The sequence below is a fragment of the Leuciscus leuciscus genome, assembly GCF_965113295.1.
Source record: "Leuciscus leuciscus genome assembly, chromosome: 23".
Classification (NCBI taxonomy): Eukaryota; Metazoa; Chordata; class Actinopteri; order Cypriniformes; family Leuciscidae; genus Leuciscus; species Leuciscus leuciscus.
The window spans coordinates 30,962,388-30,979,795 of record NC_138747.1 but is presented as its reverse complement, the minus strand read 5'-3'; the positions used below and the strand labels follow the sequence as shown (position 1 = coordinate 30,979,795).

At 38.1% G+C, this 17,408-nt stretch overlaps 1 protein-coding gene across 10 annotated transcripts in view; it reads left to right on the top strand.

Moving 5' to 3' along the window:
- The window catches only part of LOC309488260 (uncharacterized protein), a 28,175-nt gene extending 11,093 nt beyond the window's left edge, over window positions 1-17,082 (top strand). For all 10 annotated transcript variants that reach the window (XM_082156398.1, XM_082156401.1, XM_082156400.1 and 7 more), the window contains 5 exons: window positions 1,196-1,421; window positions 5,548-5,702; window positions 12,994-14,430; window positions 15,929-16,146; window positions 16,259-17,082. In XM_082156398.1, coding sequence (XP_082012524.1) covers window positions 1,196-1,421; window positions 5,548-5,702; window positions 12,994-14,430; window positions 15,929-16,146; window positions 16,259-16,328 — 2,106 coding nt within the window. In that variant the 3' untranslated portion in view covers window positions 16,329-17,082. The remainder of the gene's footprint in view (window positions 1-1,195; window positions 1,422-5,547; window positions 5,703-12,993; window positions 14,431-15,928; window positions 16,147-16,258) is intronic.
- The last annotated feature ends 326 nt before the right edge of the window (window positions 17,083-17,408 follow it).

The following is a 17,408-nucleotide window of genomic DNA, read 5'->3' as shown; positions in this document are numbered from 1 at the left end:
ACTGAACCAGCGATACCAATTCGTGAATGAATCATTCTTTTGGTTTGATTCTAAACGCGCTAAAATTCTAAAATTCAGATTCATTCAGACCGCTCCGTCACTGAATCATCTGAAGCGGGTTCTCGTTCAGTACAGTAACAACAAAAAGCGATGTTTTCAGTTGTTTCTAGTTGTTTCAACACGGCCCAGCACGGAGTTGCGTTTACTCCCGGTCCCGGACACTATATTAAACAGCGTTGCGACATCCAGTGGGAAGCGTTTCAGTTCGACAGAAACCTCTCTGTTACAAACCACAAATCACTCATTGATTTAATTAGTATTAAATCGGATGAAACAGTCTCAACATTCCCAACAAGACTGATGAGGAAAGCAGGAGAAACATTGTGGCATGAACGAAATTAGAAGTCTTTAAATCCCCTAATCACCCTTACAGACATTTACCATGAATGTACTGTAGTAATTTACCATGGGTTGGGCAGAAATGTGCAATATTTATATTGAATACTATGTAGTAATAAATAAATATTGTAAATATATATATATACTATAATATTATATAATAGTAAATATAGTGATTTATATTGCATTAGATTTATTAGGTGGGTAGAGGAATTTATAATTAATGTTTGTTATGAAATGATGTCAGTTTCTTTGTAAAGGTGCGTATAGTTTTTAACTTGTGTTTAGGCATTTTTTATACGTGGGAGCGAGTAGCCTGTGGTTATCAAGTCTCACTGTCAGAATATTTTCATTTAAGCATAACTATTATAAATAAAATTATTATTATTTCTCACCAACAGCTATAAGTTTGTATAAATAATTGATTTGTTCCAAGGAAAATAGTTGTACACAGCTGTAAATTATCAAGTTTTTATTTATTATTGTTTTATATATTTGCATACTGTTGGGTATCACATTTCCAAGTAAATACCATACTTTTTTAGGGTTACTTTAACTTATTTATTGAACCTGTTATGTTTCAATAAATAAGCTAAACCCCCAAACCAACCCACCGGCCCACCTCATCTTTTCGCTTTGATAATGCGGCCCTCGAATGAAACTAATTGAATAGCCCTGGTGTATATTATGGTCGGCATTTACTATTATTTAACATAAAATAGTTTATAAACACTACTTGAGTTTCTTTTCACATAGAAATATGACTCTGCATTCATAACTATTTTCCCTATAACAGGACAATTGTAAAGTTGGTAATGAATCACAGCCTTCAGCACCACAGGATGTTGCTAAATGTATGATCAAAGTGGACTGGAGAGAACCATTTCCAGAGAGATGGAGAACAACATTAGAGAAAGCTCTTCAGAGCTGGTTGTCCAGTCTGGAAGGAAAATCATCTGTTTACAGTCTTGAACTCATGAAAGATCCGTCCTATGCAGAGGTGCAGATAACACCATCAGCAGGTGATATTATGATTTATGATAACTCACTTTAATACCTTTTCAGTTTAAATCTCATGGATGCTAGCATCTGAAATACTAGCAATTACAGATTACATCCTTAGAAATAATGAGTAATGTATTAGGTAAAATGCTATTTTTCAAAGTTATGAATAACAACAGTTTAAGGCCGTTTCATACCAAAAGCGATGACTGTAACAATAACTATGATAATAAGTATATTAGCATCCACACCAAAGGATGAGAATGTTGTGTTTATTCCAAGGCCGTGTGTCCACCAAAGCGTTTTTAGCCAGCTGAAAACGCTAGACGCTCTGCTAAACACCTAGCTATGGGCGCTTGAGAGCGTTTTGGCAGCGCAGCATTTTTTCAGTTGAGACGCTTTGCTTGTTATGATACGAAATATCCGCGAAAGTGTTACTAGTATCTCATTTCACACATATTTTGTTTCTGTGTTGATTCTATATTAAAATGTCGATACAATGTAACGTATTTTCTCTGGCTCTTGTTTTAAATTATTTTGTTCCGTTATTATGCTTGTTGTCATCATCTGTTGACGTTTAACAAGCAGAATGTGGCGGTTGGTTGGTGTGGTATTAGCCCCGCCCCTCCTCCACAATGATTGGACGGTTGAGTAAAAAGTGACAGTGATGAGCGCTGCGTTTTACCCAAAGTTGAACATTCTTCAACTCGGTGACCTGTAAAAAAACGTGAAAAAAATGCTCAGCGCCTCGTTACGCTCATGGCGTTTTAACTACGCGGCGTTCCCATTGAAAACAATTGAAAAAACGCTTTGGTGGACACACGGCCTAAGCAAGCGCTTCAGTTCCATCCTGTGAACACAACTGCTTTTAGGACCCTCTTGAAAATGAGATGTTGCATCTCAAGAGGCTATCCTTTAATAAATAAATAGTCAGATAGACTTTGATTCCTTGTCAATGTTTTTATCATTTATTAGCTGGAAAAAATAGCTCTGAAATTGATTCCAACAATATCTTTCTTCTGTGCAGTTATCGTTATAGTTGTGGTGTGGACTCTTCTGTTCTCTAGAGTTAAAATGATTTTTAAAACTTTATTGCTATAGTTATCATTACTGTTATTTTTCTTGGTGTGAGCGTGATCCCGTCTAACATGATCTCATGAGTATTCGTGTATATTTTTACGCAAGGCCTAGTTCTATCACACGTACATCACATTTACTTACTTTTCATAGTTAGAAACATACAATATTGACAGGACTAAAACCTAAATTGTGTACTAAATGTAAATTGTTAATTTAATTTGAGCGCTATAATCCAATTTTTTTTTAATCCATACGATTGTGAGGAACAAACCCAAATGCAAGACTTTATAAGGCAATTTTCACCTCTATTCTCAGCAGCAACCGTTAACATCAAATCCCGCACGTTATAAATAAAAAAATTTGCGAAAGCCACTTGAAGGAAATCCTGCAACCTAATGCCTAGTTCACACTACAGGATTTTAAAGGGGTGGTTGATTATGATTTCACTTTTCTAACTGTAGCTAGTGTGTAATGTTGCTGTTTGAGCATAAACAACATCTACAAAGTTACGACGCTCAAAGTTCAAAGCAAAGGGAGATATTTGCTTTTACAGAAATTGCTTTTTAAGGACTACAACAAACGGCTGGTAGAGACTACAGGACATTCTTCCCGGGTTAGTGACATCACCAACCCTAAAAGTTACATAAACCCCGCCCCCAGGAACACGATTTATAAATTATCAAGACAGAATATGCTAATCAATGACTAGAAGATAACTACACATCAGCAACATAAATTCATCAACTAACCATTTAGAAATGTCCTGTTGCTTCTACATGTTGTCACTTCTTCTCGAGTCTCTCCATCATTGTCTGACTCCGGTTCGAACATAAAAGGCTAAAAGTTTTTGAAATTTTCAATGCATGTCTGTGTGAGGTAAAAGGACACAAGCTATTGAAGCTCCGCCCCCTGTGCCGGGAGCAGCAGCTCATTTGCATTTAAAGGAACAGACACAAAACGGTGCGTTTTTGCTCTCCCTCAAAAAGTGACGATTTTAACATGCTATATAAAAATATCTGTGGGGTATTTTGAGCTTAAACTTCACATACACACTCTGGGGACATCAGAGACTTATTTTACATCTTATGAAAATGGCATTATACCACCCCTTTAAGCCCAATTTAAGCCCGATTTGCAAGTTAACAAGCTCGCCGACAGGTCAGGCTGTAATCGCGTGCAAATCTGCGGGTGATCCGCACTCGCCAATCTTTATGTGTGAAATACTAAACGACGCCTCGCCGACGCCAGACAAATATCTAGCATGCTAAATATCTGGAGCTGTCGGCCGACTCGATAGCCTTTGGTGTCACGTGACGCGACGAGCAGCAGCCAATGATCAGCTTGTTATCACATTACACAAGCCTTTTGTATTTGTAACCATCGTTGCCAAACCACAACACAAGCAGGCAGCTGCTTTTTCATCATAAACATGTTTTACTCCCCTCCAACAATCCCTGCTGCCTGCGTGTGCTTATCCATCCTTACACCCATAATCTTGTTTTTTTTAGGGTTCTAAACAGATCATTGCACAAACAATTTTTATTTATTTTTTGCACCGTTAATTTTGTCCCGGCGTCCATTTTCAAATAGACAACTCCTGTTTCGCGTCATTTCCCATTCCACTCCTTGCGTGTGTTTTCGTGACGCGCCGTGGTTTGGGGACCGGATAGAGTCGTTGGGGGACAGAGTTGTTGTGAGCTCGTGTAGTGTGTGACCCCCTGTTGCACATCATCTACGCAGTGTCACGTCGTGTGAACACCACAACGACTTCAAGACTCCAGAGCAAGTGCCGGCGTTTAGAGTTGTGTAGTGTGAACTAGGCATTAGCCGAAGAAAGTGTAACGTCTGCCAACACTGCAGGACACAGGGAAGCAGACCAGAGGTCGTTTTTATAATGGATGTCAATGAAGGACAGGCTTAACTACACTGAATAAACCGCTTTTGTGAGGAAATAGCTTATCATTTAATGAATAAACAGTCCATCGACTGATCTTAAAAATCTATATTTGAAGAGTTCAGATGCAAAAGCCTCTAAATGCCATCTGAAATTTTCTTATAGAATGATCATTTTTATAAAGCTTGTGTATTTAAGTTCAGTAATTTCACTTAAATTACAATTAATAGGTAATCTTCATTGCCATTTAAGTGAAATTATTGAATTTAAATATACGAGCTTGATAAAAATGATCATTCTATAAGAAAATTTCAGATGGCATTTAGAGGCTTTTGCATCTGAACTCTTCATTTAGAGTTTACACCGAAAAAAAAAAAATTTAAGAGAAGTCACGGACTATTGCACAACAGGTATGATGCAGTTTATGGCATTTCTCATTAATTTCTGGTATCCGCAAACAAGTGATTGAATGTCACGCAACAATTCAATGACGTCAAGGCTGTGATGTGATTGGTTATCAAGTCATACATAAGCAGTTATTCTCCAATGGAAATGGAAAAGGATTCGATTATAACTACAAATACGAATAAAAAGTGTTTAAAAAAACTACAAATATGGCCGATGTGCAAGACCGACGGTTAAGTAGAGAGGTAAATAGGTAATAATGTTTACGTTTTAAATGTTGTCAATATGTCCATATTGTGCTTTTAAGCAACCTTCCAAACGTACAAAAATGTATGTTTTGTACCTGTAAATGTTACGTATTAATACGTGGGTATTAACAATGAGACCAGGCTGTCCAGTCAGTTTTTTTGTTGTTGTTGCATTTAATAGAGTTCACAGTATCAAATGTTCTCAAAAATATACACTGCAATTCATAATCGCACACATCAAAATTCACACATTTACAGTTTGTAAAATAGTGTAAGCCAAAAACAAGTATTACATCTCTAAAATAATCACAAATCATTTATATTGTTGTGCAAATTTAAGTTGAGTGATCTTTGTTATCGTGTCCTGCTTCACTAGTTTTGTTAAGAGGTGTTCTTTTTTAGTTCATATAAGTCATAGTATATACGTAGTCCATGATTTTTTTTCAATTTTTTTATTTTTATTATCACTTATTGTTTTTAAGACTGTGCATTAAATGTACTCTTTATTTTTTTCTGTAGCTCTGGAAGCGATAAAAAAGTTCACGTCTATACCTTTGATCTTTAAACATGAAAAAAAGGAAGTAACTGCATGGATTTCTCAGGATAAAACACATTCTGTGACTGGACAACAAAACCCCTCCATGCTGGACAAGAGCCGATTTTCATCACCACAGGTATCATGCTTACTTAATCTAGAATTATGGCAAAGGGCACAATCATCTGATTGTCATGTTCTGTCTATGCTATTTTCAGCATCTCAGGGCGGCTCGGTTCATTATAAGCGGTTCGGTGCGCATTATTAATGAGACAAACTTGTTTACTCCAATCACTGCTCAGAACATGAGATCGCATTACACCGGAGAATTCCAGTGTCACGAAAGGCTGATTCAGGTCTGGGCTGCGTTTCCCAAAAGCATCGTGAGCTAAGTTGATCGTAGAGACCATTGGTGGCAAAACGCATTCATCTCTGTCATCTGTTCAATCCAGCGCTGTTGTCTTTCAGAGATATGGTCAATCTAAGAGTGCTTTGTTTGCGTTCCCTCGCGTGCATTTGGCTACCTACCAACACATAAGGAAAAAGTATTTCACATGTACACACACAAGCTCGAAAGCATTTTCTGCGCTGAACAACGTTATCATTTTAACAACACTCACATCATAAATATTAGTATTGAAATTTTACTGTTCTGGGCGTACTATCAAATAAAATGATTAGTCTATTATTTTTTTATATTCAGATTTTTTGTCATATCAAACTTTTGGTTAAGATTATGCTTACAGTAGGCTACTTTTTCATTCCTTTAATTTGTTCTGCCATGTCTGTGTAAATCAGTTGAGGCAGCAGACTAAAACTACTCAGTATTCTTCACATTATTTCAACAGGCTGCTATTTTAATCGTTATCAACCTAGGGTCCTTTGCACCATGACCTCGAGCCAAACACCCGGCCAGAAGCCTTTTTTCCCTTGGTCGGACATTATTAAAGTTAGAGCTTATTTAGAGATATCAGCCGAATGGCTTAGTGCAGGCGCTAATGGATCCTATGATGTATCTTGTAAATTACCTCACTAATAATGCCCAGAATGGCACCAAACTTCTACAGTGGTACAAATAGGTTCTGTACTCATAAAACGAGGCATTGGAAAGTTTGTAAGTACATCAGGAGTTTATTTAAATAACACTCACCTGACGGCTCATGCTACAACTAACCCAGACATCGAGGTCACTTCTGTGATTTGGGAAAAGCACGTAAAAGTCCTGGCAGAAAGCGATGCATAAGGATGAAGTGTAACAACGCCCAGTTCCAGGAATGCACTAATATTTTGTTGGTAGTACCTGTTTGCAACAATTATTAGTTAACACTAAGTTGTCAACACTTCGGAAAAAAATGATAATTCCTTGTTACACTTCATCCTTATGCATCGCTTTCTGCAGGACTTTTACGTGCTTTTCCCAAATCACTGAAGTGACGTCGACGTCCGGGTTGATTTTACTCCGAACTATCCCTTTAAAATTATTTTGGTGGGTCTTGAGATGGATTATACTTGTGTAGGTGGTTCCTGGAATGGAAAAATGTGGAAATCCCTGCTCTAGAGGACTTGTATGCTATTTTCATTTTTGTTTGTAAGACTGGAAAAACTGGAAGAACTGGAAGAGAGAGCTACTCTCTGAGAGAACAAAGGAAATTAACATTTGAACTCAGCCTTGTGCACTATTGAAGTCACCCAGTCCATATATGTAACCCCCACATGTTACCTCTCTACGGCAGGATGTGGCTTCCGCAGCGTATTCCTTCCAACGAAAGGGGAATGCTTTCCCAGTGGTCTTGTGGAACAGCAGTGACTTCCCTGGCCTAAGCCCTGTCCTATCTCCGCCTCAATAATGCGGGGGGATTAGAAGGCTTTTGTCTAGGCACTGGAAGGTGGCAGCTCTAGTGGCGTTTTAATAGAGGATCCTAATCAGTCGACTACGTCGAATGTAACTGAACTGATAGGGAACGTCTCGGTTACGTATGTAACCCTCGTTCCCTGAAGGAGGGAATGGAGACGTTGTCCCGTCCCCACTATTGCTGGACCACCGCTGACTCCGCTCAGCTCCTCACCGAAAAAACAACTGGTGAGTGCATCCGCTTCCGTGTTTATTCCCACACTGCGGGGCGGAGCGTGTGATGCATTTCTCTGCATGTGCAATGTGCATTGGCTCGTTTGAACAATACTCGAAGATAACAGGCTCACTAAGCCTGATCCCAATCAGTCGAGACGTCAACTATGTCTCCGTTCCCTCTTTCAGGGAATGAGGGTTACATACGTAACCGGGACGTCAAGTTGCTCATTTTCTTTGTGTATTTAGAGCCCTCATTTTCAGTTGATCTTGGTCAGTATTGCCAACTTAGTAGGCCTAGTATTGCCAAACCCTTTAATGACTTTTTTCAAAAAAGCAACTAGTGACAAATCTAGCGAATTATTATTATTATTTTTTTTTTTTTTTTTTTTTGTACTACTGATTAACATGTTGTCAGTCATGCTCTTGCCCATAAAATATGTTATGAATATCCGGCTATATTGTTTTAAAATACAGAATGTGAGCATGGATTAGGAGAGAAAACAGATGTAAAGTGCCAACAGTTGGCACATTATGTCATATAGCAACATTTAACTACTTTTTCAGCAGGCTTTAGCTACTTTACACTGAAAATGCTGTTGCATTTCGCTTTTGTTTACTTTATTAGTGTTTCTATGCATTTTTAGTTTTATTGTCCACAAACATCTTTCCTCTGGGTTGTTATAATTGTATAGTTGATGGATTCAGCTATTCTCTTAAGAGTTAAAACGATTTTTAAAACAATATGGCTATAGTTCACTGATCTATATAAATGACTGGATTGCTTATTGCGTTCTAAACTGTTATCAGGCGGTGAAGCCACCAGAAGTGTTCGAGCGGCCATCTTACGATTCCCTACTAGAGCCCGACCGATAAAGGATTTTTAAGGCCGATACCGATACAAATATTTGGTGATTTAAAAATCCGATATTCCGATATATATATTTTTTAAAAATCCAGAAACGCGTAACAAAACATGAACAGATTTCCCTAACATTAGTTATTTGTCGTTATTTAAGAGTCCTCAGCCTTACTAAAATAATATGATAATGCAGTTTAAAAATAAACTTGTTTGTTTTATTGTCACAACAGAACAGAAAATATTAAAGTTCTGATAAATATAATGTATAAAAATACAAACTTAAGATATGAAACTTAAAGTCCTTTGAACAAAAAAGTCAACTATTATTATTAATATTGACAGTAATAAATCAATTATGTAATCGTGTGTGTGTGTGTGTGTGTGTGTGTGTGTGTGTGTGTGTGTGTGTGTGTGTGTGTGTGTGTGTGTGTGTGTGTGTGTGTGTGATAAAAGCGTCTGCCAAATGTCAATGTTATAAGCTACCTTATAATTACAATGTCAACTTGCTTATCCCTTTACCTGCACTCTTTTAATTCTATCCATATATTCCATCAAGCTACAACAAACCATTTTCAATCATCATTTGCTGCCTGCCTTCTACAATCGACTAGCCTACTTAGTGATGCACTAAATACATCAGGGGTCGGCAAGTAACTTTGGCCGCGGGCCAATATTTTTTTTAGCCAGTAGATGGCGGGCCAGCTACACGGAGTAGGCCTATGGATACAAATTAAATACTCTTATATAGGCCTATAATCGCAGAATATGATGGGTCCGTCACCGTCCGTGGATCATTTGTTCAATCGTTTTTTTCAAATTAAAACCAAAAATAAAAAGATGAAAAACGACTTGTTTTTCCATTATTTATTTCCTGAACTAAAATGAAAAAACGAATAACGACGGGTTTTCTGATTTTCTGATTGTACTGGATTAGACAAATTTTTATTTAAAATTTTTAATTTAACACCTTAGGCATATATCAAGGAAATCATTTTAAACAGATCAAGTACTATTGTGGTAACAGATTACAGCCATTTTAATAAAGGTGTGAATAGCAATCATGCCTCATTCGCTTACAGTCCAACTTTATTCCTTTTTTATTATTATTATTTATTCGGGACACACATACACACCTACGGTTTAAGGAGGTCTGCACGGGACTGTTTTTTTTTTTCGTCCCGCTCCCACAAGGTTCTATTCAGCAACCGCTTAAAATACGGTGTTCATCCGCTTTATTTCCCGACCTGACGGGTCCGCAAAATTTAGATCTCGTTTCCAGAATCTCACATTCAAATGTCTCTAACGGAAAGAAGGAGATTAAGTAGCCCATAATAATTATAAATACTATACAAAAATTGTGTTCGTGTCAATATAAATATTAGGCTATTTTAACATTGTACTGTCAGCAGAGAAAAAAAATGCCACAGAAAAATTTTTGGAAATATAAATAACATAAATTAAATAGGACAAAGCCTATCACTCATATTTCTAAGCAACATAAACGAAAATCATATTGCCCTACTGACAAATGAAGTAGGCTAGGCTATTTTCTGCCGAACTATTTCAAACATCCTTGCAAAAAAAGAATGTTGTTGACTGACAATGGTTTCAGTACCAAACAGCTCCTCAGAGATAGGTGTACAGGCGGTCAGAATTACAGTAAGTGCGGATACGCTGTCAAAAGATGTCAGGAGTGGGCTATTGTCAGTCAGACCGCCCGCTCCGTCCAAAGTACACCAGAGTTCTGGCCGCTACTGTCTTTTGACGCGCGAATGGACACAAAGTGGTCAAGCGCATAACTAGACGCGGCAGGCGCAAATTTGACACGCTATCCGCGTCCGGTGTGAACGCACAGTTATACTTCAAAATGTAATCCCGCGGTGAAATCGCCGCACGACTACGGCTTTTCTCAAATAGTGGAAGAGTTTTGTGCAGCATTTAGAACTTCCAAAATAATCCGGCGGGCCAGAAATATATTGCTGGCGGGCCAGTTTTGGCCCGCGGGCCACCAGTTGTCGTTCCCTGAAATACATTATGTGACTTGTTAATGCTGCAGCTAAACGAAGTCAGCAACGTACACTTGGATTTCACACACGTGTAAAAGAAAAGCTAACTTTTATGCACTTTTATACTTTTTCTCTATGTCTAAATGTTCACTCCTCGCGTGCCTAACTTACATTTTACAATGCAGAGACTGGAACTATAGATATGCTAGTTATAAATACAGTAATCATTACTTTATTTAGGCAGAATAAGTTCGTTGTGATTTCCGAGCTCATTAGCCGCGTTTCCACTGTCGGGCCAGTGCGAGCCAGGGCTTTAAACGCTAATAGCCTCGGGCTAATAGCACCGGGCCTGCGTTTCCACTGTTGGGCCAGAAGCTCCACAGCGCTTCACTAAAACACGCCCGTAACACGCCTCTCTGGAACAACGTCACACTAACCCATCATTTCACCAACAAATGGAAGTTTTATCAGAAAACTAATCAGAAATCACTGGAAACAGCGTTGAAAACAAACATGATAAAAGCGGCCGTTTGCTGGCATTTTTGTTGTTTACTTGAATATTTAAAACCCAAGCATCGATGTTTTACCACAGGTTTACAATAAAAAGTGATACATTGATCATAATGAATTAATTTATGTCAAAATTGCACATTAGTCACTCAGAAATAAATTACCGTTAGGTCTATTTCACAAAAGAAAGAGGACACACTTACTTCTTCAGTCGCGTCTGTTACTGTTTATCTGGTAGTTACAGGACATATTTACATCACATTTAGAAAGAATGATAATTTCTACAAATATATGCCACCAAAAATACGACCTGAGGAGCTTTAGCACTCTCTCGACTCCCATACAGATATTTTCAGTCAGAGAAACAGAGGAAGCTCACGAAAAAAAAGTTGCTTTATTTTATCATGATAGTCCGGTATAGACGAGACGTAGGCTACTGACAAATAAAATAAAAACATGACTGTGATAGCCTTTATGATTGGTCTGATTTCTTCAAGCGTTCACTATGTTTTTACATTATGCGTATCTTCAAGCGTTTACTATGTTTACTATGGTAATGTTAATGGTTAGCGCGCATAGTCTTTTGCATCACAAACACAAGGCATTCAAACATGAACGCGAGTTAAATTATTTTAAAAGTCTTTAATGCTGACAGAATCATCCGGCCCTGCCGTCTCCCGACTCAGGTGAACTCTGGACTCTGTTCGTAACCACTCCTCTAGCCCGAGCGATCTTCCTTGTATAGTGCCCTCTGGTGGACAATCTATGCAGCGCCAACACTCATAACATGGTTGAAGGGTGTTTCGTCCGCTTTTATTTTATTTTTTAAATATTCATTTATCGGCCATTATAAATGCCGATACCGATAGTTTGAAAAATGCATAATATCGGCCCGCCGATATATCGGTCGGGCTCTATTCCCTACGGACAGAGGGCACCATTGATTTACAGCCAAAACATTGACTTAAAATCCCCCGATTTGCAGCATCTCAGTGACACATTCAAATTGAGCCTATACAATAAATATTAATACAAGCCACTGTAACTTAATTTTACTATATTGTTTTAAAGTTCAAAGTTTACCATGCATCATCCTGAAAAATAAAGCGCAGACTCTTAAAGACAGTGCAAGTTCTATGGCGTTTTACTAGAATTACAGTATCCATATGAGTAATGTATATGTTGTTGAATTAATTAACTTATACTGCTGAGGCTGGCCAGACACTTGAAGATTTTGAGCCCAGTTTGCACCCCGAAGCGATCAGGGGGCATGGCCCGATTCAATGCTTGTCGCAAAAGACTTTTTGTCCAAAAAATCCTCAATTGTGTGGTGTCATTATGATTATTGTACTGCTCCTCCTGATCGCGTCGGAGCCCTCACGATCCCAAATCGTAAGTATTACAAAAACAACAAGATCCGACTCTTGATCGGGCTTGCCTCTGACATAATAACTTGGAAGCCATTAAACATGCCACGAAGTGGAGTATTGAGAAAGAAGATCACCCATATTCTTTTTCTCTCCTTTGTTTTTCTTTCCCATAAAACAAAACTCACAGGAGGACCAGCTGACGATGGCGAACGTCCTCTATTTGTTTTTCTTCTCAAGTCATGTTTGATCTTGCGAGTATCCGTGAGATCTCGTCTCACTGTGAAAATGTTACTACAATCCACAGGTGTGGTCTCGCGGTCCGGACGAATCTTCTAGTGTGTGCATTCAGAGGATTATAATACTAAAAATCGTTTGAAACTGCCCTTATGTCTATTAAATCTATTAAGATTTGAAAATTGTCTAGTGTGTCCCAGGTCTTACCTTAAATATATTATACATTGGGATACCAAATGCAGGGCTGGCAATGCTCTTTCTGTCTCCACGGGAGATCCTCTCCTGGAGAGAACTCATTTATGACATGTAGTTTGGCATTTTAATTAAGTTATTTTAAATGTTACTGTGGGTAGATTAAATAACATCCCATTACATGTTTTTAGGTGAACAGCGCTGTACCATCAGGAGACAAAAACAGCATCAATGAAGTTGCTGCAACTAACAGTGGACTCGCTGTCCCCCTCTATCAGTTCTGGTACATGCATCACGCTTACAGAAAGGAGTTGGAGCAAATTGAAAAACTGCATGGAGTCGCTATTTGTGCAGAAGTGTCAGTCTCAATCAAACCCAACAGGAGCCCAAGTCCTGATTCTGTGTCTAAAGCCACTGATGACTTTGAGAAACTTGTTCAGGGATGTGTGGATAGTTTTAGTCTTGCTGCCATTAATCATAATCACATGGATTCAGATATTGTGAAGCAGGCCCTTCATGCCATTCAGTCAGACAAGGCAAAGATGATGTTCACCAAGTCTGCCAGTAACTGCCTGTTCTTTGGACCGAAGCAATTTACAAACATGATTAAAAGTGAGGTTGAAGGAACAAGAATGGAAAGCCAATTCAATGACAAATCAAGTCAAATTAATAAAGACAACAACTTTTCTCCACAAAGCAGGTCTTCATTGGACATGGACACAAAGGACCTTCCAACTCATCTTGAGATGGACAAGGTTCATTGGGATCTGATGAAACTTTCCTATAAGGAGCAATTATCTCAGCTTGAAACAAAGTACGGAGTGTCATTTAATGAAGAAAAACAGCAGAAAAATGTAACCATTAAGATTCAAGCTCGATCCAAAGGAGTTCAACATATTAATCTTGAAAGTCACGCCATCAGAGCTTTAACTCAACTCTACCAGAAACTTGCATCAGCCGCTGTCACCTGTGAACTCAAAACCCCTACAGACGCAACTCTTGTGGCATCAGCAGTAGAGAAACTTCAGCAGGAGCATCATTGTGTTGTTGCAGAAGATGTGTTCAGTCGCTGGAGGCTCGTTGGACTGCCAGAACATCTCGGTCCTGCCATTGCTGAAATTGAGAAGATGCTTCAGAAGAGAGTGTTTGATGACAAGAAGAAGAAATTGATTGGTTACTTGGAGGACGTTCCTCATGCAAGAGGAATCCAATGGAATCAGACGCCTGATTATGGACAAGGAGCAGTGGGAGGATCAATACGGGATGAGGGATTGAATCTTAGAGGACAAAGTGAAACCGACACTAGATTCAATGAAGAATTAAAAGACAGTTCTAGAAATGACAGTAAAGGCGCTGATGCTGAAGAGGAGACGTGTGCTATTTGTATGGACAGCTTCACCAACAAGAGAAAACTGAAATGTGGGCATGAATTCTGTCAGGACTGTATAAGTGCTTCAGAGAAGAGCATGGGATCCATCTGTCCTGTGTGTAAGGAAGTGTATGGGAAATTGGAGGGAACCCAACCGGATGGAAAAATGAGAGTAACAAAGAGCAGAATGAATCTTCCTGGATATCTAGATTGTGGCACTATTGAAATCTACTATAACATACCCGATGGTTTTCAAACGGTAAGAACATGTAAAACTGAATTGTGATTGACTTGTCAAATATCAAAGCACTCTGCAGAAGGTCTATAGACTGTGCTCCCAATAAACCATTCCTCTAGGCTGAAAGACCTGGCAATTTTACACTGTCATATCAGGATTTATAAGGGACTGTTTGTTTTTTATTTAAAGCTACACTGTGTCATTTTGTTAAGAAAAGTTGATTCTTAGCAAAAAACACTTTGTTCTTTCAAAATGATATGTGCTCATTAATGTGTAATCACTTCTACCAACTAATCAAGTATTCTCCTAAGCGTAGAATCTGCCATTTAGAATACATACAAGCGAGTCGCTCGAGTGGCGGCAGCCATGTTGCGCCTCCATCTTGAAAATACATTAGCCAAAGAGGGACATACCTGGAAATTCAAGCTTCGCCTTTCGCGTTTTTACACTCAGTGACACTGCACTTATTCACAATCACAAAAGTTTATTGTTTGCTCGTGCTTTAAAGCTTTGCCGGGTAAACATTTTTCATTGTCATTATGTTCTGACATAATGCACTTTTTCTGAGCGTGCGCACTGTCATTTTTGTTGGGTCAGACCCATCTGCTAGCGATGGGGGGCCGAGACTGAGAGAGCTACATGGAAAAATATGCACCAAACAAGCCACTTTGAAATTTAGCTGTTTTCATGAATACAAAAGTTGGGTGACCCTCCCCTCAACAAAGAATAAAAAGACATGACCCTCCCCTATTTTCCTCCAGTGGTCCATTCCATAAATACCCAACGGTCCCTAAAATAAATAAATAAACAGCATATTTTAAATATAGTATTTATTTTAAAACAAGACAAGGATACTGACTGATTTTAGCGATGTAAGATGATGGCACTAATTGCATTTATAGTCTGTATCTCATATTTTCCTAATGTCTTGTAGCCTACCGTTAAACGTGGTATCACATGGATGGAAATATGCTAATGGAAATGATATGCAGATGAAATTATGCATAGTAAAACTAGGTGTTGTAAGCTCCATACATATGGAGCATATTCGGGAAGGAGATGGGGTGGAGATACGTGTACGCACAATCTTTTAGGATGAAATCTATGGAAAGTTTTATACATGACACCCCTTGGCTTTATAACACCAGTTGTTCTGTTCCTGAAGGGCCACTGTCCTGCAGAGTTTAACTCCAGTGCTAATTAAACACCTGAACCAGATAATCAAGGTCTTCAGGATTACTAAAAACATCCAGGCAGGTTTGAGCTAAACTCTGGAGGACAGTGGCCCTCTAGCAGAAGGATTGCTGTTGAGGAATCTCATGAACTGCAGAAAAATAATGAGGAAACAAACACTCAATAGAAAGTATAAATAGCTTCTACACTTCTCATAGTTGTATATAATTTTTTTCAAAAAGCTTATTTTATAAACCAGAATCCTCTCTGATATCAGTGACCTTGTAGATCCTTTTCTATTTTTAGATAGTTTTGTTTAATGTTATCTTTTTGAAATAATTTTTAGGAGAAGCATCCAAACCCGGGACAACGTTATTATGGGACAACTCGTCAAGCGTACTTGCCAGACAATCGTGAAGGAAATGAAGTGCTCGAACTCCTGGATCGGGCTTTTAAACAGAGACTGATCTTTACTGTCGGGAGATCTACAACTACGGGTGCAGAGAATGCTGTCACCTGGAATGATATTCATCATAAGACCAACACATTCGGTGGGCCTGAAAGGTATTAGTTCATTTAAAGTGTGCTTTCACCATCAAGATAGTCATCATGTCTAGCAAAACCACTATTTCATATATAATTTGGGTTTCATGTCAAATATTTTTTCTGTCCACAGTTATGGCTATCCGGATCCTGGCTACCTAAAGAGAGTGAAAGATGAGTTAAAGGCCAAAGGCATTGAATGAGAATTTTATATAGTCTGCAAAAATGTAATCCCTCTGCTCTGGAGCTCCATGTTTACACAGCTGAAATACAGTCTAAGAGCAAATTACAAAGTAATTAGTCATTAGTGGCTCTTTTAAATTCAAGCCCTGGTGACATACATTTGATTTTGAAAAGTGATAGAGCAAAATACAGGAGAACCTTACTCTGCTAAAAAATCTGAAGTTTGGGAGAAAATTCTCCTTTCAACAGTACAATGATCCGAAGCAAAAGTCAAAACCAACTATGGAATGGCTCAATCAAAAGGTGGATATCCCAACCGGTTGTATACTACCCAGTAGCCCTGTCAATGTCCTGATCAGAGTCCTATTGACAATCTGTGGTGCTATTTTAAATTTGTAGTCTACAACCAACCTGAACTTCCATTAGCAAATCTGCTGTGAAGAATGGGAAAATATTACAGTCATTGAGCAATACTGATAGATACTTAACCAAAACAACTTGAAGTTGTAGTTACAACAGAGCGGGCTAGATCGAATATTAATATGGGTGTATACTTATGCAAGTTGAATATTTCATTTTCAGTTTTTCATTTTCTTTTAAATATCTACTTAACACCTCAGGTTGGCTTCACTTACAGCAGATGAATATGCTATAAAAAAAAAAAATGTTGATTCAATTTCAGTCTAAATACTTTTGCCAGGCACTTTATATGCTTTTAATTTAGGTGATGGGATTACATGATGTTTAATTGTAATAAAGTCCTTAAGCCTGTAGTGGTCTTTTGATTTTCATGCTTAAGTTATAACGCTGCAAAATATGAACAATTAAGTGAGCATATGAAGTACAAGTGAAGGCTCCTGTGTTTTTATCATGATTCTCAAATAATAGTAAAACGTGTTTAGTTCTTATTTTAATATGGGACAATGGAAAACCTTACATTAATGTGATTTTAATTAGTTAAATAAGAAATTCATATATCAATGTAATAGTCCAATTCATAAATTATAAAAAGTACAAATTAGTGGTGGACGATTTGATTAATGGTGGTAAGTTGGTTCAGTCTGGTGTTTCATCTCGTTTTTTGTAAGTTGTCTTTGAAG